The sequence below is a fragment of the Leptonotus elevatus genome, chromosome 2, assembly GCF_054856555.1.
Source record: "Leptonotus elevatus isolate MCC_2025b chromosome 2, RoL_Lele_1.0, whole genome shotgun sequence".
In the NCBI taxonomy this organism is placed as follows: Eukaryota; Metazoa; Chordata; class Actinopteri; order Syngnathiformes; family Syngnathidae; genus Leptonotus; species Leptonotus elevatus.
The window spans coordinates 29,855,880-29,879,778 of record NC_141240.1 but is presented as its reverse complement, the minus strand read 5'-3'; the positions used below and the strand labels follow the sequence as shown (position 1 = coordinate 29,879,778).

Sequence of the window (23,899 nt, the reverse complement as noted above, 5' to 3'; positions counted from 1 at the left end):
ATGAACAAAACTGAATAAAATATATTGTAGCCACTTTTAGGGGGAAAAAACTGCTAAAGGAAGGCAACAAATATTAGAGGACTGTTTACGATGGGCTGGATTAAAGAATCGGGCGAGCTGTATGTGGTCCCAGGGTCATACTTCTGCATACAAGTATTTTAGACACTTGGGATATTTTTGCCCCACCCTTTGTTTTTCCTAATGTACAGTAAAACTGCTGCACCATGAAGTGAAGTATGTGCTTCTATTATGTTGCCTCTTATATGAAAGCAAACAATTTAGTAGAAAATTGCATGGAATCTAGTCACGTCTTCCTCCCACAATACAAAAAAAACATGCTTATTAGTTTAATTGGAGACTCTAAATAGACTGTAGGTGTGATTAAGTATAATTGTATGCCATTCAATGTCAAAGCTACTTGACAATATCACATATCAACGCCTTCTTAAAAATCACCTAAGTAATGTTTCAGATTTTTCAGGAGACACAAAAGATTGAACCATTTGCATCATGAGGAGATGATTTAGGCAAATAAAAAAAAAATTGCAAAAAAAATGACTTAGATAATTATTTTAAGAGGGTGACGATATACTTTGTCCATCATCCACCCACTTGGTCTAAATCTAAACCATCACAACTTTGGATATAAACCTCTTTATCCCATCCTAAATCTCATTCTGTAGCTGGAACGTTCCGTTTTAGCTCTTAAAATTTCATTTTATGATGCAGAAATGTTCCTTACTGTCTTGGTTGTGAGAAGTTCAAATTAAATGTAATGCACTTTGCCCAATTATAAACCAGTACAATTCACAGGGGATAGGGAACGAGCTAGCCACGAATACCTAAAATCTGTGTGTTGTATATTTACCGGTCAAATAGACGGAGCATTTGAAGGTGTGTGTGCTCGTGCTAACTGAGGTGATGATGAATAGTTGCACACATGGATGGCAGTGTAAGTGATCCATATTGGGGGTGTGATTGTGAGTGTGTGTACGTAAGGAGGTCTGGTACCACTCATATATCATTGCAACCAGTGAGCTAATCTGTTACTCTGTCAGAGAGTTCACATTACTGATCTCTCCTTTTCCGACCTCCTTAGCAACACTCTTCTGTTCTCTGTTTTCACCTCGCTGTCTTTGCGCTTCGCTATCTCTGATCCCACCATGTTATCTTCCTATTACTCCTCCATCATTGCTTGCTATTTCAAGTAGCATTAGTGGATACCGCACCCATGGGATTTGTCTTGGGCTCTGTTAACTGGCAGAACACTTCAAGTCGACATGTGGACCTCAAGATAACAAACCCATGCTTGGAAGAAGTCATTTCTGCTTGGAAGCCCTCAAAAATCCTCCCTACTCCTTTGGGATGAGTGGCATTTGCACGCATACACCCTCACGCAGTCATTTGTAAATACACTCCAGTTGGTGGCCTCCCAGTGACACAAACAGGGATTTAGACGAGCCAAGCACAGACCTTTGTGGATTTCTGTGTCCGAAAAGATAGACCGTTTCCCTAGAGAGGAGCTTTGCAGACCGCATGACCATATCAGTCGACTGAGCATAAACATGTAGGCTACAACATCAACAAGGCTCAGAGTAGGTCAGAGTCGTCTGATCACTTTTGTTTGTCAAACATTTCCTTCAGTTGCGGAAATGAACTGAAAAGCAGCTGGAAGATATGCACTACATGCAGCAAAATCCTGCTGGTCCCTGAGATAATCCTTCCAAACATTTGCCACATGGCACCCATTCATGATCAGAGCTGTTTAAGATCCTTTAGAGATTTGTTTCTACATACATTACATTATACATGTCTTAAGATAATTGCTGAAAACGTGCGAAGACTGCCAACTACTGTATGTCGTACTTAATTGTGGTGATACTGCGTTAAACTCTTTTTCACCATATCAGTTGTTCAGATTTTCTTTTTTAGCTAAAATTGTGCTGTGTGACCCTCTACCACAATTGCAATGTGCAGTTAGCCAGTTAGCTATACAACTTCCCGTCACATAGTCTGCTGGCTTGGGCGCTTTAGAGCGCCTCGTTGTTGGCAGTGAGTGCATGCTCGTCATGCAGAGAAAAGCAGAATAGCCAGGAAGGGAGAGGGAGAACAAAACAGCCAGCAAGAAGCCTGACTTGTCAGCTAGCGTAGTGGATGTAACAGGCAGTGTGTGGACAAGAACTTTGCACTGTTGTGGCTGCTTTTGAGCACCTCTTTGTCACGACAACCTTGCGGGATATTCCAGTCACTGTCTGGAGGCTTTATAAGCAGATTTCTTTATTATTATTTTTTGTCAGGGTTTTTGACAACACTCTTCTCTGTGTTGTGTCAAAATCTTTCACTTTACGAGGACTTTAATTTATGTTGACTTTATGAATTTATGTTGAGCAAAAAGGTATTCAGTTGTTTTCACAATTAAGTCTCTGAGACCCAGAAAAAGACCGCCCAATTATTTTTTTTTAAGTAACACAAATCAATTGCTTGGGAGGGTCGACAGTTACATACACATACATATATATTTTTTTTTTTAATAAATGAGTGTTATGAAACTATGCACAAACAAACACCGTGTAACACAAAATGGCTGCCACCTGAAATGGATTTTAAAAAACGGGTGGATTTTGTTGTTTAATTCATTTTAATTTCCCACAAACACAATATAATCAGAATATCGCGCATGGAACATGTAATTAGAAAGACACATTTTTACCTGACTTCTCCTTTAAATGGCATATGTAGCTACGTATCACCTCACTGGAAATACACGTGTGCGCACACACACCTTGTACACGCAGACTTTAGTTTTTGCCCTGGCAGGCAGTCACACCGACATTAGCATATGAAAGACAGCAGCTGGAACGTGTAGCTGTCAGTGTTGTTGTTGTTGTTGTTGTTGCTTGTTGTGTTATCCATTCGAATGGCAGCTCCTCTGTTCTTGCTGAACCAAAGCGCCCACTTGCATTTCCTCCGGTCTTTCCGTGAGTCTCGCTCCGCCCGTCAATCACACTTTGTCTTTGCCTCTCACACTGCGTGTGGCTAATCATCCCCCTCGGGAAATGTAAGGGACATGTAAGCAAGATGTATGGACACTACAAGGAGTGTTGAGAAATTATGTAAAATGTGTCATTTCTCAAATAAAATCCAAACATACGCTGTCATATTCAGCAAATGTTCAATTCGGTCTTGTCCATTTGTTGGTTTCTGTGCTGTTTTGGGCATATGGTATTTTAAACTAAGACTGGTCGCCAGCAAATTGCAAGGCACATAGATTAAAACAACCATTCACACTGACGTGCAAAAGTACAGATCATTTAGTATCTTCTTCATTATCTTCTTTAGTATTTTTGGAATGTAGGAGGAAGTCCGAGTACCTGCATGGGAAATTGCACACCACCGTGAATGGACGCCATACTAGGAGGCTGGATTTGGATCCCCAACCTCATTACTGTAAATGTGCAAACCACTCATACTGTGCCGCTATAATTGTATTGTTTTAAATCAACGGAATGTCCTTTTTTTGAGACATGCTTAAAAGAACTTTCAACACTGCAAGTTCTGGAGTTTAAAAAAAAAAGTTACATTGGATAATTTATACCAGGCTGTAAGAAGTTGAAAAGCAGAGCTGCCCTCGGCAACGAAGGCTTTATATCAGATAACAGCGGGGTGCAACCTACCATCTCAACTTTCTCCTCTTGTCTGTTTCCCCCCCTTCCCTTTTTCACTCAGAGATGTAAATGTTCAAACGGACTAATTCCTTCAAAGCTGCAATGAGCATGAAAGGCCAGTCTCCTCCCGCATTGCTAATTGGTGGCCTCACATCTCTGCATGAAAGCCCAGTGAGCCTTGCTCGAGACTCTCATTAGTGGCAGCGACAGCGCAGTTACAGTAGCTGCATTAAATTTACATTACAGACATTCTAGACACACCTTCACTGGCCTTCTCAGTCAAATTCAAATGTTGGATGTCGTTTACGCAGGCAGTGTTATATTTCTACTAATGGCTAGACTGCCTTGAGAGTCTGTCTGTCTGTCTGCCTGTCTGCCTGTCTGTCTGTCTATCTATCTATCTATCTATCGACAAAAAAAAAAGTTGGTTTCTTTAAGTCATGGTGGAGATTGTGTCTGACTTCCAAGTCTTTCGTTCTATTCATATGACTGTTTATTGACTGAGTCACCTGTTGTCTCATTTGGGGGGGGGGGGGGGTGATGATGCTCTAACTTATCAGATGTCCATGTGTGAAGTGTTATCCTATACGTGCACCGTGATATGCACACCAGCTGGAAAGCTGGGAGCAAGTGCAAGGAGAGAGGCTGCAATAAGACTCGTTGCCATGGCTTTTTAAAACATTCAGTAGTGAAGGTGAAGATAGGTACAGGTTTGTCTTGCATCCTGACTTGGTGGCAGGCACTATGCCAGGTTTTTTTCCCCCTCTCTTGAACAATACGAGTCTGAGAAAATAATTGATATACCCATTTTAGAATGTCAAATAAATTGATGGAGGGGAATTACTGGGGCTACACAGATTTCTGATGGTGATATAGCACCCCATAGCCCTGGTGGTGGGAGAAAATTGTATTTCTTGATGGTTCACTTTCACATCCAAGAAATGTTATTAGGTGCCAATAAAGCAAATGGCTGACTATATACAATGGACATAAAAAGGCTGCACAGACCTGTTCAAATGCCAGCTTTTTGTGATGTAAAAAAATGAGACCAAGACAAATCATTTCATAACTTTTACCACCATTAATGTGACCTATGACCTCTAAAACTTAATTCATTACCATGGAATCCAGAGAAAACAGTCATCATCAAGTGGGTAAAATAAGGCACAAAAATAACAATACATTAAGAACTGGACATCTCACCTAAACTGATGAAAAGACAAGAAGAAATATGGTCAGAGAGACTCTTGAGGCTGACAGCAACATTGAATGAGATGCAGGAATTACCGGCAAGTATTGGCTGTTTAGTATAAGTGACAACAATCGCTCATCTTCTTTATATTTCTGCACTAAGGTGTGGGGTAGCATGATGGAAATGTTATCTTACAAAGAAAAACTACCACAATTAACTCTCCCAAAGACATGTGGAAAAATATGTTTATAGCCCGATTATGCCAACGTTGAATACACCCCCCCCCCCCCCCCCTTAAATTATTTTCTTTATTTCAAATGAGTTGTGCATGTTTTATGTCGCTTTAATGGTGGGGGAAAAAAATGTCATCATATAAACCTCACATCTGATCTGGGGTGTGTATACTTCTTATAACTGCAATGTATGTAAAGTTATTCCTATATTTTTTATGTGTGCCTATCCACTCAATCCTTGGCTGATGGTGTGACCTCTCATCTCATTTTTAGCAACACAGTTATGGGGTCAAAACCTGCTGAACACAGGCGCTATACGACTACAGGCTGTCACTATACCGGATTTTGCTAGGGAAAACAACACCAGTATAAATCTGGGATTTAGTTCTTCCGGAGTACTGATTCATAGACAGGAATATCTGTTGCTCCTTCTGTATTTTTAATCCTCTCCCACTCTCAGATTTCCCCCTGCATTTCTGCCTTACAACCTCCCTCACCCTCTCCACCCTTCTCCAAATCTCGTAAACAGCTTTAGCTCTTATCAGGAGGGGATCAGACAGAAAAGGCTCTGTTTGGAAGTTGAAGAGAGATGTTTCTGCAGAGGCATTTGTCTGATTTATATTTTACTATATTATCATGCTAGAGTGACGATAGGGAGAGAAATATTGCAGCATGCAGCCTTCAGAGGTTTAAAGGCTTCTCTTTGACTTGCTTGGAAAATTATTTGTATTAACTGTTTTCCCAACCCCTTCCTGCCTAATATGCTGTCTCACTTTGGCCCAGTGAACATAAAACTGCATTAGAGAAGGAACTGGAACATAAATGCACGCCTTTTGCTGTATGTATGACAGTGGCCACAAGATAAGGGTAATTAATTCCTTGACTAACACTATCTTATTATTTTTCAAGGGTTGGGTGATCTTTGTGAAGCCTGACACGGCTGAGGCTATTGTTTTCAAATGTCCTTGTGGACACAGTCTGACAAAGAAAAGTGTCTCTACCGAGCATCATAGAGGGTTAAATTGCCTGATAGTTCCATGCCACTGTGCTCATGGAGATGTGCGTCGATAACCCATAGAGACATCAGTGTGCAAAGGGAGGCCACTGAAATCAATTCAGTCCATTTGCCAGTGGGGCCACACTGCATTCATTCATCCATCTCATCCCTCGTTCCCCACCTGCTACTCCCTTTCCACTCTTGTTTTTCTTCAAACTCCTCAATTTCCCCAATGACGACACCCACACATGAATAATGATAATCCATGCAGGCCATTGGCAACAGTTTGGAAGTATTTTATGGGAGGCAGCAGGGGGAATTTCACCCCATCTTTCTTAGTTCCCAGTAGTGTCTTTAGCGCAACTGACTTACTGAGGAAAAAGACACCAGGGGGAGTCAAGATGAAAGGCATTTTGCAGGAAGGAAATCCACCGGCCTACGTTTTGTGCTACTGATAGCTCTGTTTTGGAAGAAAAATCAGCTGAGAGCACGAGTAGGAGGCGTGAAATGATGGTGGCCATAAATGTCATCTTATGAAGAAATATGAGTCTTTTTATTTCCTTTAGGTCTAGGTTAAAAATCTTCTAAGTATTCTCTGGAGAAGTAGGGAAGCATGAACAATACTTTTCAGTAGTTCATAGGGTGTCAACTAATTTTAAATGAGTCCTCATAAAACACATTCTAAACTGAAATAAATCATGGTTGGTTGCAAGAAGTGTTTCGTGATGTGTGGAACGTTACCTTGTATAAGAGCTCCCTCCTCTGGTGAGATTTACGATTACAAGAGGTAGAACGTTGACGTTGTTGATGGCAAGTGCACTAAATCTACTGAAACTCCACTACTTTGTCTTCTACTTCTTGTGTGAATTGCTTGCTCCGTATCTGTATTTCAGAGAGTATGACCTAGATGTCATTTCCTTCGTTTAATATGCACATAGATCAAATATGATTATCTACTCTGGTTGTCTGTTGACAATATGCAGATGACAGTAGATCACTGCATTATAGAACAAATTAAGATGCAACAGTGAGGTGTTTTCGGGCCACAGGAGTAGATGGAACACCTGAACCACCTGCGTTCACCTTGAGGTGGTTGTACACACAAGCTACCACCAATAGGCGCCGCTGTGTACTTACACTTTCAAATGTGTTATGTGGTGTCCTTCGTGATAATATTACAAAAGTGTGAATAAACAGTAGGCTATTTTTATTTATTTATTTATTTAGGTAGAAGAACATTTAAATGTTCTGCCTGTCACTATACGTTGCTGGCATAGATAAAAGATCAGAGATATATTTGTAATTATTGGACAAATTAGGCAAAAGTGGGATATTTGTTTTTATTTTTCCTGATACAGTAAAAATGCTAGTTCTTTGTTTTAGCTGTTTTTCCTTAGCTAAAATGTCCAGAATGTAAGTGATTTGCTAATAAATAAATAAATAAAGTATTTCAGGTTAAATGAACGAACACGATTGCAGCTGACAAACCCAGCAATGCCAAAACACATTATATATACACAAAAATTGCTTCTCGACATTAAAGACTACAGACATACAAACAGATACTTATGGGCCACTCTCATAGCTGTGTAAAAGATTAGATGTTCACATTGGATCTGTCCATCATGTTGAAAATGTGCACGCTCAATCTTTTTAAGTTCGTACTTAATTGGACAGAAATACTGCTCTCAGTAACATGTATACTGCGGATACATTCTTGATTTAGAAAATATTCATAGTTAATACCACAGGTGTTTATTGATACATGTTTGTTTTTATTTGTTGCATATGTGACTATATTCTTGCTGCAGTGCTGATTATGTTAACTTCGGTATTCACAGTTTACTTACAGTTGCCATACACTTGTGCTCCTCAATATGTTCAGTCTCATTGGCTTGTGAGATTTTTTTATTTTTTATTCCTTGACATTCTTGTGTGTGTGTGGGGGGGGGGGGGGGGGGTGCGCTGATGTCGACTTTGCTGCTCTAAAATTTTTATTTGGATTATTACAGAAAAAATAAAGGATTATTGTATTAAATTCTTTTTTTATGATGTTGGATGAGCTGATGTGAATTTGCCAGTTCATTCATAGGTGCACAAACAAAATTAAAATCATGTACAGTTTGCCATGGTGTCAAAAAGCAGTAGATATGCTGCTGAAAGAACACAACTTCAGGCAGGGTTGGGATTTTCTAAATGTGTTTCCTCTTTAAATACTTGATTCCATACAACATTCCCTCTCAGACGGCTCACCAAAATAGCATCATAGCGCTCTATACGTTTATCATTTCTTTTGGTAGAATAATTCTCTTCGCTGTGAATTACAACATTTCAAGTTTCCTTTGTTGGCTCTCTCACGAAAAAGTCAAATAATTTAAATGGATATGTTCTTGAAAATCTAAATGATACATATAATGAGTATTTTCTCTGACTCAAACAATATTAAAAACGTTTAAGCATTGCATTAAAAATGCATAGCCTAAAGTAAACTTTGCATGTAAAAAACAGCTTGGGCCTTAGGAGGTTAAAAAAATACTCATAGGAAATTTGTTGGACGGCAAAAAAAGTATTATTTGTTCCCCCTACGGCTAAAAAGTGTAACTAATTTAAAGCCTAAGAAGTGACGTCATCCGCTAACCGTAAATGGGTGTGGAAATTGGAACAGTTAAATCGTTTTAGCCAATAGTGTCACGACGTTGTGGATCGTCACTGAGTTGCATTCACAATCACCCGACTTGTTCAAATTTTTAGAACTATCGTGGCAATGGAATCCTTCATCTGGGCTAAGTTGTTTCAAAAATTCCACTGTAATCCAAAAACGTGAAATAAAATCCAGGAAGAAAGAATTTTGAGGTTAACCACCCAAACTGCTGTCTCCCGAACGAACATGCGGGCCTAATTTGTAGGTTTTACAAGGAGCACTTGAACGCAACAGTCTGGGAGGGGATGCGTCTGATTTCTTCTCAGCTGGTTCACTTCATATACTGCTGCAACTTCGACTGTGGGAAGGCTACACGGAGGCCCTCAAAATTTGAAAGTCTTCTCCGGCCGAGGTAGGCGAACAAACCCCCTCTCACTATAGCCATTACAAAGCGTCACTGGTTTCTTGAAGCAAGAAAGTGAGTTTGGCATTAAACTTGACCACCACTGCTCTTTTAGCTAGCTAGCTAGCAACAGCTCGGTGACTTGTTGAAACATGTTACTTTCCCCGAAGTTTTCCCTCTAAACATTCCAAACGTATTTCTAGGTTTCTGGGTGGTAAATCACCTGGAGAACAACTAAGATAACCTTAGACGTTGAACCCGATTTCTTTAGAACCTTGAACCGAGCAACCCATCCCTCTTAACCCCTTACACTTTGTACTTCTTTTGATGACGTCACCTGGTTTTGAAGTTCAAGTTTGCGCTTTTAAAATACCTGTACGTCCCTAACCTCAGCATTTCACAGGAGTGTGTGATTGTTGCATTGTGGTGAATTGTCTGATGGCGAACAAATGAAATTAAGACTAGTGGTTGAGTGTGGCCAGTTTGAAATGTTGCTGAAATGTTTCTCCGGAGGAATCTGAGCCACCACACCCTTGTTGTGCTGCTCGGCTCCAGTTGAGCAGACCCTCGTGTTTCCCAGAGGCTTGTATCCGTGCCTCGGCATGTTTTCCAATGTAAATGAGGAAAAAAAAGTAATGCTACCGTAAGACACACACACGTGCAGCAAATGACAATCTGGCGTTGCACATCGACCAGGTAGCCCCAAAGGACAAGACGAGTAGCCCGCAGGCCTGTTCTAAAAATTGTCCACCGGTGACGTGATCATTTAAAAATTTTAACATTTTCAGAGTTTTATAGGAATAAAGTGTATCATATTGATATTTAAGTTTCCTACCATGTTAAGTCATTCATAATTATTCTGTCGGCTCATTAATGTGATCAGTGTCTTCGCTATGTATAACATATATTGTACTGTAATTCAAGGTAATGTTAGCAACTGTATTTCAGAAGTGTGTATGAAACTGGTAGCCCTTATCATAAATCAGTCCGGGATGGTGGTGGGGGGTTTCCAAACTAATCGAGCGGAACCCGTGGGAGAGGACTCTGAGTCAAGTGGATGTTGTAAGTAGTTTTACAGAGTGGCTTGCATGACTGTATAGGTATAACAGAAAAATCAATGAATTAATTGATCCCTAAATAATCTTGTTAACATTTCCTGGATTGTAAATTGTAACCATGGTGATGGAAGGAGTGAGATGAGGGGGAATTATTGTACTTGCATTACTTGCAGACAATAATTGTTGCAATGTGACGGTTTCTTAAATATGGTAGTTTGTCAAAATGCTGAGTCAGCTTGCAAGTTGAAAATCGAAATTGAAATTGGAGAAATAGATTTTTTTGGTGGTATTACCCACAGGAATTGTTTTTAAGCCACCTTCAAATTAGAGTAAGATAGTATAACATCATTATTTCTTAACCTATCTCCTTGACCCTCTTGTTACTAACCAGGGAATCCCTTCTTTGATTGACTGACAAGTTTCAGTTAAAAATATCCACCAATTGTATCGTATGGGCCGTGATTTCCAAGGGGTTCTCCAAGTTGATGTTTGAAAATGATTGTGATGATGTTTGAAACGGCATAACTAGCCCTAAAATCTTGACTTTAATGGCACAAATGAAACATTATTTATGAGAAGAGCAGTGAGTGCAATGGCATAGGTCATGTACTTTAGTAAGCAATTGTTTTTTCCCTGAATGTAATTTTTAATTGTCTTGGAAGATATTTGGAGCCATTTGAAGTGCTCTGACTGTTGTTTTGTTGTTGTTGTTTTTTTTTAAAGAAAATTCCACAAAGATAACAGCCACTTGTCAAGTTGCTAATCATTTGTAAAAAGGGAAACAGCGTATATTACTGTAGGTAATTTATCCCCGAATGTAAGTAATGGAAGCTTGGTAGTTGCACTTTGAAAGGGTTGTGTGAAAGCTTTCATTGCTTATGTAATGAGATTGTTTAATTCAAGAGAATGCAAAATTGCTAGCCAAGTGAGAATTCAACTCTTGTTACAGAACAGTTGATTCATCAAGAGGATACAATTTTAAGTAAAGCATCAGAATTTTAGTGTAGCCCAAAGACATTATAATAGATGATTTAAGCAAATGGCGGCTCTTTGTTTCAGTAGACATTTGCTGATGGAAACATGTCTGGTCTTGGCTCACTGCCGGCACGATACCCACCTATTGACATTTCCCATGTGTGAGGTCCACATGTAGAACAGCTAGTCCAGACTAGAGTAACGTCATGGGTTGGGTAAAACTGCAACGATGCCACTTCACCTAACCATTGTGCTTCACCTTAATATGATCTTCACTTCATTCAAGCAGAATGTGCCTGCATGTTCTCAATCGGCGAAACAAAACTTCAGGAAGTCCAGCGTGGGCCGCGGGGGATTGTTTGGTGCTTATCAGAGGAGGTTTCCGAGCTCAATGCCCCGGTAGCTGATGTCAGACGAGTCGCAGTAACTTTCCGCCCGCTGCGTTCTCAAAGTAAGCCCAGTGTTCTTCTGAAAACTGAACACATTGATTTAAAAAATAAAATAAAAATGGTGACATACGTAGACTCAATCACTCACTTGCTTCTATGTCAGTACTTGTCGAGCATTTGGAAAAATGTCAGTCATGTAGATGAGTAGAATCCTCTTCCTGTTTGTACAGTACTTTTAGTGGCAGGAAGTCCTGAAAAGGACATTTTGGAAAGCTCGACATTCTGTTGATATACATTTGAGAGGACAGCTGAAACTATGAGAGAGGTGGCGGTATTTTGTGTACTTGACATACAAGCGGATTAGAATGTGGAACATTATTTTCTTTATAGTGAAATGACACGGGAGCACAAAAACAGACACCAACCCTCTGAAGCAGGACAGCGCAGTGTACAACATAGTAAATAGGGCTATCCTACTCCTGATAACACTTTTTTTTTTTTTTTATACGAATACAATTGATAATACGTTCACGTCTTGCATTTGGGATGAAAAGGTGTTTTATTTCAAACACAGCTCCCCAGCTCAACTGTGATATAAAACTCAATTGAAATGGTATGGATTATGAAATTGAACACATTACTGAAACAAAAGTTTTGCAAGTGCTTATTGATAATAAACTGTTGGAAACCACGATTCAGCATTAAATGTACATTATTTGTTCATATTTTTAACACGTATTAGGAATCAAAGACAAAGTTAATCTTCTCGGCATGTGTTTGACTTGCGACAATGCACCTTAGACCCCTTAGGCGTTTGTTTTTTGTGAGTGCAGTAAATAATCAAACGTGGACAGAGGGCTGGTTTTGTGGTTCGGAGTTGTTCACTCACTGCGCCGTGGTGATAAATTGGGCTGAGTCTCAGTAGTGCTGTCCCATTTGGGCTCCAGCCCAGTTCTCTGACTCGCTTCTGGACTGGCCCAGATCCTCAACAGCCAGTACTGTACTGCTTGTAGTTGATGCTTAAATTCTTGTCTAATTTAAACTAATGGAGTCATTTGTTTATGAATCACACGGCAAAACTATTTTGGTGGCATTTACCATTGCTGGGTTCCAATAAGAACTTCGTTTCGAACCATTTTCACTTTCATATTAAGAAAAATATAATTATGAAACTGCAACGCAAAGTTCATTCATCTGATGTAATCATCTTAGTCGCTGTTGGATGACTGTTGTGGATTAGGGCTGGCTGGTTGGAAGGGTATGACCAGGCTTGGGGAGTAACGGAATACATGTACCGCGGTCACGTAGTCAGATAAAAAAAATAAATTTAAAGCTGTATTCCGTTAGTTACAGGTACATTTATAAAAAATGGGGATTATTTTGAGGGATTACAAATCCTACGATGAAATCAAGCGAGAAAGAGAGGACGAGTGTGTGAGAGAGCAAGCAAGAGAGAGAGAGACTTGTTGACGTGTCAGGCACGCGGCCTGTTTAAAAGGGTTCACGGACGAAAGGAGGAAGTAAGTGGCCACCGGTATTTACGGTTTGGAACAAACTTGTCTTGCTGAAGGACCGAGTTATCTTTAACAAAGGAAACGTTTCAGCTGAGAGTCGATCCTGCGGCATGCTACGCTGAACTTCTTGCTAGCTGCCGCTACAACATAATGTGAGTTACATCTTCTGAACAAATATCCCTCCTACCAATTCACCATACCCAATATGGCTTAACTCTTGACCGGGATAAAAAGTTTATTTGATTGTTAATGTCACGCGTGGTCATCCTCATAGCATTATTGGTGCGTGGGTGAAATGACCATAGAAATGTGCTTTTAAAAGCATGATTTGTTCCTTTTCTCCCTATTCATGGGATATGTATCTGTCTGTTTTTGGCCTTCAATCAATCAATCAATCAATCAATCAATCAATATATCTATACTGTACATGCATTTCAATGGTTGCCAATTATACAAGGATTTTTGCTATTGTTAGGCTGGCCGGGTCCCTATCACCTGCAAATAGCAGGGGCGCACTGTATAGAAATATAAATGGTGGTGATATTTTTTTTAAATTTTGACTTCATGAGCATACTTGGTATTGGAGTAATCCAAAGTAAAAATTACATTACTTTAATAGTATGGTACTTGGATTACTTTATTAACTACATATTTTTAGCAGGTAACTTGTAATGGAATACATTTTAAAAGTAACCCAACCCCGGAACAACATTGTTGTCTTCCAAATTAAACCGATTTAGTGAACTTTGCAATCCTTAATGTGGCTATGATTCCCTCCTCTGGTTCTGGAGCAATATTCCTGCTGACGTCAATTACAGTAAGTACAAGTTTGTAATCAGCCATGGACTCACAACTACTTGTCACCATGTGAACCAGGAGAAAGAGAAGAAGTAACTGTGGCGGGGAAGAGAGTGAGGGATGTGTGTTAACGTGGGTTAGACATTCCTAGCTTGTCGTCTCGCATTTTTACACAGTGCTGCGTGTGTGAGTAGTCAGTGACCCATTATTAATAACTGAGGAATGTAGTTTGTTGCTTTCAACTCGCCACTATTAACAACGTTATCAGTTTGTTTTTTTCCCCCCTCTTTCCATCTGAAAAATTGTGAGGATAAAACTACTGTAACCTTTTGGTCAGGTGTGAAACTGCAGTAGGCAATTGCTCCCATTCTCGTTCAGTAACTTTTGGCAATCTAAAGTAAATTTTGACAAAAGTTTTTGCAACTGTTGTGGACCTCATGGATCAGAGTCTCGCCCTCTGGGCCGGGATCAGACTGAACTGAACTCGCTTTAGTCATTCAAATTACGAAGAGGAGATGCTCTTCTTTCACCGGGAGGGGGAAAAAAGTTTTTCAAGCTTTTTTTCAGTTATTGCGTAAACATTTGCAGACCATGGGTTGGTTTCACAAAAATATACCAGTTTCAAACCAAAAAAGCTGAGAAAATGAGCTACTTGTGAAAAGAAACATGTCAAGTAGAACTGTGACTTTGATGCTGTTTTATTTCCTTTTTTTTTTTGGGTGCTTTTTTGACACCTCAAACTGGGAAGAGGTACAAATGAAAATGTCATGTGTACACACTGCATGTGATAGTACAAGAACTTTGTACTTTTGTACTTTTAACATGGCGTCAGAGTTAAATATTATGCAAGATGTGAGATCATTTAACTTGAGACGCAAGTCTCGTGACCATTATGACTCATCTCTTGTGGTCAGCACGGCAACGCTGTATGTTTAACTACAATTTTTTTTAACAGTGCTTGTAATATCCTTTTGCCCCTGAGGTTGCTGCGGCTGTGCAACCATGTAATTGATGTTGCTCCTTGTACAGCCGTATTATTGTACGTACAATAGTGCTTTTTTTTTATAAAATATTTTTTGTCAGATTTTTGAAGTGCTTGAACGTAATGGCATTTGCATTGATTTTTGTGGGGAAAGGTGATTTGAGTTGCAAGTGTGGTCAGAGAGCAAATCAGATTTGTAAGTTGAGGCACCATTTGTACTTACATGACTTGTAACCGATTAAAGTTTTTAGGGTCAATATTTCTTGTTGTTGAACTTGTTGTCGCGTGCATTTCCTCTGTTTTGCCTATATCAATATTTACGTGATTTAAAAAAAATACACATCTACTTGCTCAAGAAAATGTATTCCAAGGCTCTAAAGCAGAGGTGGGCAACGAGGGCCGTAGTCCTGCAGGTTTTGCATGTTGCCCTTCTCCAACACAGCTGATGTATGATCAGCTCATCAGCGAGCTCTGCATGGGCCTGATAACGATCCTGTTGATTGGAATCAGCTTGTGTTGGACATGAGAAACCTCCAAAACCTGCAGGACTCCGGCCCTCGAGGACCGAGATTGCCCACCTCTGCTCTAAAGTATGTGCTAAATCAAAAGGTGACTAGAAACCCCGTAAGTAAAGCAAATGCCAGAAGAAAAAAAATCCAGAATAGACACCTTTTAACTTGAAGATGTGACACAAGAGACTGTAGACTGTAGGGGTGTTTAAAAAAATAATAATAATGTTTCGGCGGTATATCGCAATATTACCGTGCACAATTCTGGTATCGATTCAATATGCGGCCAAATCAATTGCTAAACATCAATTTTTGATGGAAATATTCAACAAAACATCTTACTTGAGGTTAGCTTTTAAACCAAGAGTGCCACCTAAAGGAGTCAAACAATATCACAAGTGTTTGATGAAGCTTAATTTGTCTATCACTACTGATTAGTATTTTCAAAATCTTGAATAAAAAAAAAATCGCAATCGACTTATAGATTTGTATCATGATTAATCGGTATCTAATGGAATCGTGACCTATGGATCGAATCGCCAGGTACGAGGCAATTCACCCCCCCTGGTAGACTGGAAGACTTTGCAGACAAAGTATGCATGCTGATTGCTATCACGTGTTACACACGCTACAGTAATACTAACAGTGCTCCAGGTATGATTCAGTTCAAATAAAATGGTCGGAAAATTCACAAATCATGTTTGTTTCTGTTATGTGCAGTATTGTATTTGGCGGCGGTAGCAATATATTGATTCTCATATAAAAATAGTTTGATGTCTATCAGGTTATTTGATTTGCAATTCCCGATTACTGCAACATGTCCACTTCGACACAAGCACAAAAATGAGACGATTTCGACGGGCCGTAATTTAAATGAAGGTGGAGACGCGCGCACACACAGCAAGTCATGAATGCTTTTTCTTTTTTTTCCAATAGTGAACTGTAAGCCACTTGGAACTGCTAATCAGAAGGATTATCTACAAAAATGAGACCCGGTTTCAGTTGCATAATGGACAAGAAATCTTAATGGGGGGGGGATATGTAATCCCACCGAAGGTGACTTGTGTGCGTGTGGTATTGACAATGCCAGACGTCCCCTTGTTCCTTTCCCACCCACTACTTTTCCATGTGGGACACAACCCAGGAAGAGGGTGTCGGCCGTTACTCTCCAACCGCCTCCTTTTGGTGTCGGGAGGCGCCGCTAAGCAAAAGTGTCTTGCGCTTGCAGATGGCAGCCATCAGGAAGAAGTTGGTCATTGTGGGAGATGGCGCGTGCGGGAAGACCTGCCTGCTCATCGTCTTCAGTAAGGACCAGTTCCCCGAGGTCTACGTCCCCACGGTGTTTGAGAACTACATCGCTGACATCGAAGTGGATAGCAAACAGGTACACGATGAAGCACGTGCGCGAGCAAATGTGTCATACAAGCGAGAGCTCGGTGCTTTTCTTTGCAAGTGTGGAGCTCAATAACAGGAAATGGATCAGTGCCACCTTCCTGTGCAGGCGTGGAAATCCCCCCCCCCCCCCCCTTGTGCGTAATGACTCATGTCCTATTTCCTGCTCCTACTTCCTGCTCCTCAAATTTAGGCGTCAGTCCACTGGGAGTGGGATGCAAATGAAGGCGCTCACAGTTTACATGCAGGCGATATTCGGGTTGTGGTCAGAATTTGGGTTTCTGGAACAATCGGAAAAACACAAATGCGCAAGTTGACAGTTACTTACCCCCGTATACATGGCATTTGGAATAACCCGATGCAAGGGGGTGAAAGACGGACACCATCATGGCAGAAATAGACATCATTTCTGCTTTTAACTTTAAACGGTCAATGAAATATATGTTATATTCATGTCATTCACCACGCTAAATAAAGGTTTCCTACTCGCTCCACAAGTGCGGTTCTTGTCACGCCTTTGGATAAAGCGGAACTATGTGCGTGTGTGTGTGTCATCTAACGTTCCTACACGGCCGTGTATTGTTGAACACTGCAAGCTGGAGATAAACATTGTTTAAGCATTACGAGTGATGTCGCGTCTGTCTCACATGAATAGTTAGTGTGGCACAATCTGTGGCATTTTCGCCATGGAGGCTCAACATAACGTGAAAACGCCGCGGAGAAATCAATGTATTTAAGCAGGGCCCGTGTAGGACGGCGCCGCGCATACAAGTCGTTGCTACAAAGACCGAGATTCCTTGCGAGTGCAAATAAGCGAAGAAGAGGTAAAGGAGACGAAGAAGAGGTTGTGAGCATGCGCATAAGAGCATATTCGGGTTATTGTGTGTGTTTACATGGCCTTTCAAAACCCGAATATTGCCGATATTCTGGTTTTAAAAGGGTCACTGCCTGCATGTAAACGTAGTCATTGAAATGAGCGTGTCTGCCTCCGACCGGCGTGACGTCATTGCGTCAACTGAGGGCTTTTGGCTTCACGGAAGTGATGGACATTTGATTGATCCTTCAAGACCTTAAGCATATTGTTCTGACAATATAAGCCCCAAATATACCAGAAGTGTAGACTATTCTTTCACCACGAAAGTATCACACCAGTTTCTGACCAATAAGCGTTTGATGGTAAAATAATCATTTATTTGCACGCATACAACTAAGAAACAGGCCGGACTCGCCGTATCCACTCCATGAACTACTGGTGGGGTGTTTTTGGAGCCCCCTCCCATTTCCATTTCAAGTGCGCTAACCTATTTCTGTCACCGCCCCGGCAGGTGGAACTAGCACTGTGGGACACGGCAGGTCAGGAAGACTACGACAGATTGAGGCCTCTCTCCTACCCTGACACAGATGTTATCCTCATGTGCTTCTCCATAGACAGCCCCGACAGTCTTGGTAAGCCAAAGTGTGCCAACTCTCACTCACAATGTTTTTTCTTAGGCTGTTACACAAGACACTCTTGTCAGCACGGTGGAATTTGGCAATATTTGGATCGTTTGTAAAAATTGGTTTGAGAGTGGGATTGAAATGAATTGGCTTGTCAGCGAAAACAACAGAAAATATGTTGCTCATGCTACGTTAGTATTCTTTCCATCCTACTTTCACTGAATACATTGCAACCTAAAGTTTGAAAACCGCTTCATTTTTGTTGTTGTTGAATGTTATGAACGAGAAGCATATCAAGTGTGTTCTTTCCCACGCTGTGTTGGTATTCCTTCTTTGCGCACTTTAGCAGAGGGCCCGTGACCTCTCTGTTTATATTTGCACAGACTACTGTAAGGACGAAACACCACCGTTTGCCTTTTAAGGGAAAATGCTGCAATTCTGTGCCGTACCTTGTGCAGCGGTCCTCAATCTATATTTCCAGCCTTCTCTATAATTTGCTTTTGATCACCATCGTTATAGAAAATCCATGTCCATGAAAGATGGCTTGTTGGAAATGGAAGTAAGGCTGTCACTATCGAATCACCCCCATACAATTTGATTGATTTATTTTTGTCATTCCACTAAGGTTGAACGTGAGTTGAATTGAGTGGCTATAACTATTCATTATTTATCTTCTGTACATGTGTATTAGGGGCATGCCAAAAAATCGATTCTGATAAGAATCGAGATTCTCATTTAGTACAATTCTGAATCGATTTTAAATGTCCCAAAATCAATTTGATTTAAATTATTTTATACTGTCTTGCCTTTGTTTGAGTGTGCCTTTATTGGGAGCGCTGTTCATGTTGTACTCAATTTGGCCACTTAGGGGCTGTGGGGTTCCACGCGGTCTGGTTAAGTTGTAGCCACTTTAGAGAGTAGAAGGAAAAAGTCACGATCGAGTTATTCCAATAAAAGTAGTTTTTTTTGCAGCATGGAGCTGTTCTTTTGAGTGATAAATGTGCCGCAAGTAGCGCGCTAATTAGCATTAGCGAGTCAGACTGGAGTAAAGCAAAAATCATTGTCAATCAAATAATTTTGAATCAAAAATCATTAACCGAAAATCGATTCTGAATTTAATCGCAGACCCAAAAATTGGAATTGAATCGTGAGACATTCAAAGATTCCCACCCCTAATGTGTATTATTAAACACCAACAACATTTGCTGATGGTAACGGTAAGCAATCGTGATGAACATTAGCGCGCTAGCGATTACATTTCAGCTAAACAAACACTAACTACCATTTAGTTCACACACATATCATAGCTACATGTAATAATGTCTTAAAAGTCACTTACAGACGATGCTTCAACAATAGTCCGTGGGCAAATGACTGGCGTTGCCTGTTAGCTACAATGAGCTCAATAATATTCTTTCTGTCCACTGCATGCGTTTGCAAAAAAGGTCCGTGTAGAAACATGGACAAACATGTTTCCGGCGCAGCTTCAAGGCAGACGTTTTTAGTCGACCTGTTTTTTAAGTTGACTTATCAGACCTGGTCAACTTTTTTTCCCCCAGCCCTAAATGGAAGAACAGTATTTAGTGCTTTTTGGGGGCAGTTTATCATCTAATACTAAACATCACGTGTAGCGATTAACTGTAGTAGGACAGGTAAATGTCTCTTCAATGTACAGTTTTCTTTTTCTGGTAAGATTGTAGTCTGTATACTAACAGGTACAGTCTTTAATAGTCGTTTTTTTCACGAAGGATAGTGTAGTATTGTCCCTTAATTATATTTGTGTTATATTAGCACGATGGTGTTCATCTTGTCTACAAGGTAAGATTTTTTTCAGGGGGTAAAATTACAGTAACTTTAAACTTTGTGTTATATTGCCCTCTGCTGGCCATGGAGTGCACATAAAGAATGGCATTTCTATTCATTTCAATGGTGAAAGTTGAGTAGATATACACCTTTTTGAAGGGACCGCTATATTATTCTATTTTTTCCTTCTCGTAGAGAACATTCCGGAGAAATGGACACCTGAAGTGAAGCACTTTTGTCCCAACGTCCCCATCATCCTGGTGGGCAACAAGAAGGACCTCAGGAACGACGACAACACGCGCAGAGAGCTGGCTAAAATGAAGCAGGTGCGTCCTGACCAATCGCTAAAACCACACCACGCAATTTTTATTTATGAGTCATGTTCACACCCGCAGGAGCCAGTCAAGTCTGACGAAGGCAGAGACATGGCCAACCGCATCAGCGCCTTCGGATACCTGGAGTGCTCGGCCAAGACCAAGGACGGCGTGCGGGAGGTGTTTGAGATGGCCACCCGGGCCGCCCTGCAGGTCCGCAAGCGCAAGAAGAGGAACGGCTGCCAGCTCCTGTGAAGGGACAGCTCACATGCCAGACGGCCCCTGAGGAAGGGCTCGGGTGTGGAGGGCCAAATGTGGAGAAACCTTAAAGGCAATGGCTTCCGCGGACCGGGCACGTACGCCACTGGCAAATATGAAAGACTGACACGCCTGTAACAGCAAAAGATCAGCCTTTGTAGGACTTCTCCTCTGCTTCTCACACTTTTTTGTCTTCCATCTGTTGATGCCAAGAATCTGCGACTTTCTCTTTTCAATGTTTGTTTGTATTTATGTGCATTAACTTTACAAATACATCACATCTGCATCTGCAATAAGTTGCTTGCTTTCTTAATTGTGTTGAAGTAACTCCTGCATTCCCATCTGAGTTTGTCACAACGCAGATGCCATCATTCATTATTTCCACAAAGAATATTCCAGTGTGTTTAATGATCACAATTTGTTTACTTAGCACTTTCTCCATTATGAATCTAAACTACAGCATAACACTAACAGACTGGAGACGGCCCATATTTAAAATATGGTCGGACAAGATCAATATTGATCTAAAATGTCCCTCTGTACCGTTTACAAATGCACTAGTTAGGCACAGCATACAAACATGGACAAAATGGTTGGTACACTTGTTGAGGAAAGAAAAACACATAATGGTCACTGGAATCACTTGAAATTTACCCAAGTAACAATGAATAAAACAGAAATTTTTTTAATTATACTTTCAAAATCAGTTATTGTCTTTGAACTGTTGTTCAACAGGATTACCAAAAAATAATAATGAAACAGGCCTGGACAAGAATGATGGTACCCATAACTTCAAATTTAGTTGCACACCCGTTTGAGGTCATAGTTTCTGAAACCGTCATGAGACTTACATGCATTTTGGTCCACTTTTTGTGAACAAACTGCTCCACCTTGTCACAGGTTTGAAAGGTTCTCAGATTTTCATTTGGATCTGGACTCATAGGACACTTAATAGTCCAATGCTTTGTTGGAAGACCCGTGACAGACCAAACTTTCCGACATTAGGCAGCACATGCCTTGATATGTCATTGTACCTTGCACAAATCTAAGAAACCATGTGTGAGCTGAAGCAAAGCAGCCCAAGAACATAAGTCTCCATTTCACCGTAGGGACAGTGTTGAACACTGAGTGCTCTCTTGGTTTACTTCATGTTTGAATCTATGAATAGATTTGTGTCCAAAAAGCTTGTTTTCCCTCATCTGTCCAAGGACATTCTCCCAGAAGCATTATGGTTTGTTAATAAGCATTTTGACAAATTGATCTCATTTTGTCCACTTTGTCTCAAACAGTATGGGGGGGATCTGACACTGAATTATTTGCCAAGGTACTATAATCTTTGTCCAGGCCTGTTGTCTTCAATACAAAATTTACAATAGATTCAAATCTTAAGCGTTAAGTGATTTTGGTGACCATTTTGGGTTTTTGCTTCATTAACAGAAAGGTAGCAACAATTTTGTCTGTGCGTATCCACTCATGAATTTCATTTATACCCCCACTCAGGTGAGCCACCGCTTAACTTATTTCATGACAAGCCTCAGCATTAGTAAATACATCTTTATTTGACATGAGAAAAATTATTATACCACAATATTGAATAACTACAAAATGTGCTGTAATTAAAAACCCCTTAAAGATACTTTCTTTTTCTTTCTTTTTTTTAAAGTCGCATGTGCAGTAATCTGAATTATTTTCAGTTGTGATTTGTCATTTCTTAAATCATGTTTTGTTTGGTCCTTTGTGCAGACGTAGAAACATTCTGGACACTTAACCTCACAGGTCACTCCTCTGTTCGGTAGTGCAGTTCGTCCGCATCGTCCTCCACTGAAGACAGCAAAAAATGGCTTTAACGTCCGTTTCAAAACATTTACTAAGTGACAAGTTGAAGTACGCCTCACCCTGAGAATGCATTTTGTGGAAGAGATGGGAATGTCTTTCAGTCACAGCTTCTTCGTCCTCCACGGGCTTGTAGCCGCGGTCGGCCTTTGAATCTTGACAATACTTGATGAAGCTGCACACGGCGGCAAGAAGATGAAAACATGAGACGAGGTTAGCTTCATTTTTCCATATGCATGCATAGAAAGTGATAGACAAAACGGGGCACATACCACTTCCATACGTCGTCAGTGCTGAGCACCACGGGGTTTCCCACCACAATTAACAGGGCTTGAGCTCGAGTCATTGCCACGTTGAACCTCTGCCCCCCCCCCCAAAAAAAAAAAAGTGTTAGTTGCATTTTGTGCACTTGTTGGGCAAGCTGCTCATATTGAAATGAATAGCGATGCCATTAATCCATCTCAGCCTAAATTTTTTTTATTTTATTTTGGTAGGTAAGCCACAGTAATAATAGTCAATCTTCATGGAGGGGAAAGAACATGTACTGTATATCTACGTGTTGTTCCACATTTTGTACAAATGACGGTTGCTTAAAAAAGGTTATAAAGTTGCAACACTGATGCTATTCATTAGCTTCTCTATGCCAATTTGCATTCTTTATTAGCATGAACCTTTACTAAAGCTATGCGGTTGTAAATTCACTATGTTAAGTTTGACAGTAGATTTCATTTGAGAGTGGAAATAAACATTTTTAAAACTTCTGTTTCTGAAGCAAATGTTCATTATCTGCTAAACCACAGCATGTTGTAAAGTGCGTTACGAGTTCACTGCCACCATACGGTATATACCAAAACGAAACATCTGTCAAATGATAGTTTGCATCTGGAAAAACTCGTAAGTTGTGTCACTCATATCTCAAGGCATTAGCATTCTGAAATGATCATCTGTATAATTAATGCTAACAAATAGCCTGTATGTGAACGCAAAATAAAAAGTTGTGCAAAGGGTCGCGGTCATGCTTGAACTAACGAAGGGTTTTCCCCCAAACTCAAATCATACAATTGTCCATAATGTCTTGACTTAGCGATACGTCCCAAAACTTTTGTGCATTTAGTGTGCATGTGAACGTGGCGTACCTTCTTGTTGGCAACAAAGCCGAGGTTGAACTGTTTGTCGTAATCTGTGAAGTTGCGGCTGCTGCGGACTGTAGACACCAAGATCACTCTCTTCTCCTGACCTTGGAACTCCTCCACTGAACCAACCTGATACACGTGGAGATGAAGTCACTCTATAGCAGGCTACATAAAGAAAATGATAGCTTTGTTGCTTTTTACCTTCAGGGCACGCATGTTCTTCGATTTGAATTCTTTCTCAACCTTGTTAAGGGCTTGGCGGATTTTCTGCACCTGTTGAAGAAAATGTGCATTTATTTACTTCACATTTAACAAATCAGATCAAGTCAAGTCAGGCCAAGTCAATTAACTTTCATCCAGAGATACAACATTG

At 40.4% G+C, this 23,899-nt stretch overlaps 2 protein-coding genes across 3 annotated transcripts in view; one reads left to right on the top strand and one right to left on the bottom strand.

Moving 5' to 3' along the window:
• Positions 1-9,021: 9,021 nt before the first annotated feature.
• On the top strand, positions 9,022-22,763 carry LOC147179535 (rho-related GTP-binding protein RhoA-D). Its single transcript, XM_086069482.1, has 5 exons — positions 9,022-9,140; positions 16,585-16,740; positions 18,074-18,194; positions 20,184-20,314; positions 20,384-22,763. The coding sequence occupies exons 2-5, from the start codon at positions 16,585-16,587 to the stop codon at positions 20,555-20,557; spliced, it is 582 nt and encodes a 193-aa protein (XP_085925608.1). The 5' UTR covers positions 9,022-9,140; the 3' UTR covers positions 20,558-22,763.
• The window catches only part of LOC147179534 (putative RNA helicase mov-10-B.1), a 15,862-nt gene continuing 14,063 nt past the window's right edge, over positions 22,101-23,899 (bottom strand). Inside the window, exons 19-23 of one of the 2 annotated variants that reach the window (XM_086069481.1) lie at positions 23,728-23,799; positions 23,530-23,655; positions 22,666-22,754; positions 22,456-22,568; positions 22,101-22,381 (exon numbers count right to left, since the gene is read on the bottom strand). In XM_086069481.1, the coding sequence (XP_085925607.1) occupies positions 22,338-22,381; positions 22,456-22,568; positions 22,666-22,754; positions 23,530-23,655; positions 23,728-23,799 (444 nt within the window). In that variant the 3' untranslated portion in view covers positions 22,101-22,337. Of the gene's footprint in view, positions 22,569-22,665; positions 22,755-23,529; positions 23,656-23,727; positions 23,800-23,899 lie in introns of both variants that reach the window. The other variant, XM_086069479.1, reaches the window with a different exon arrangement.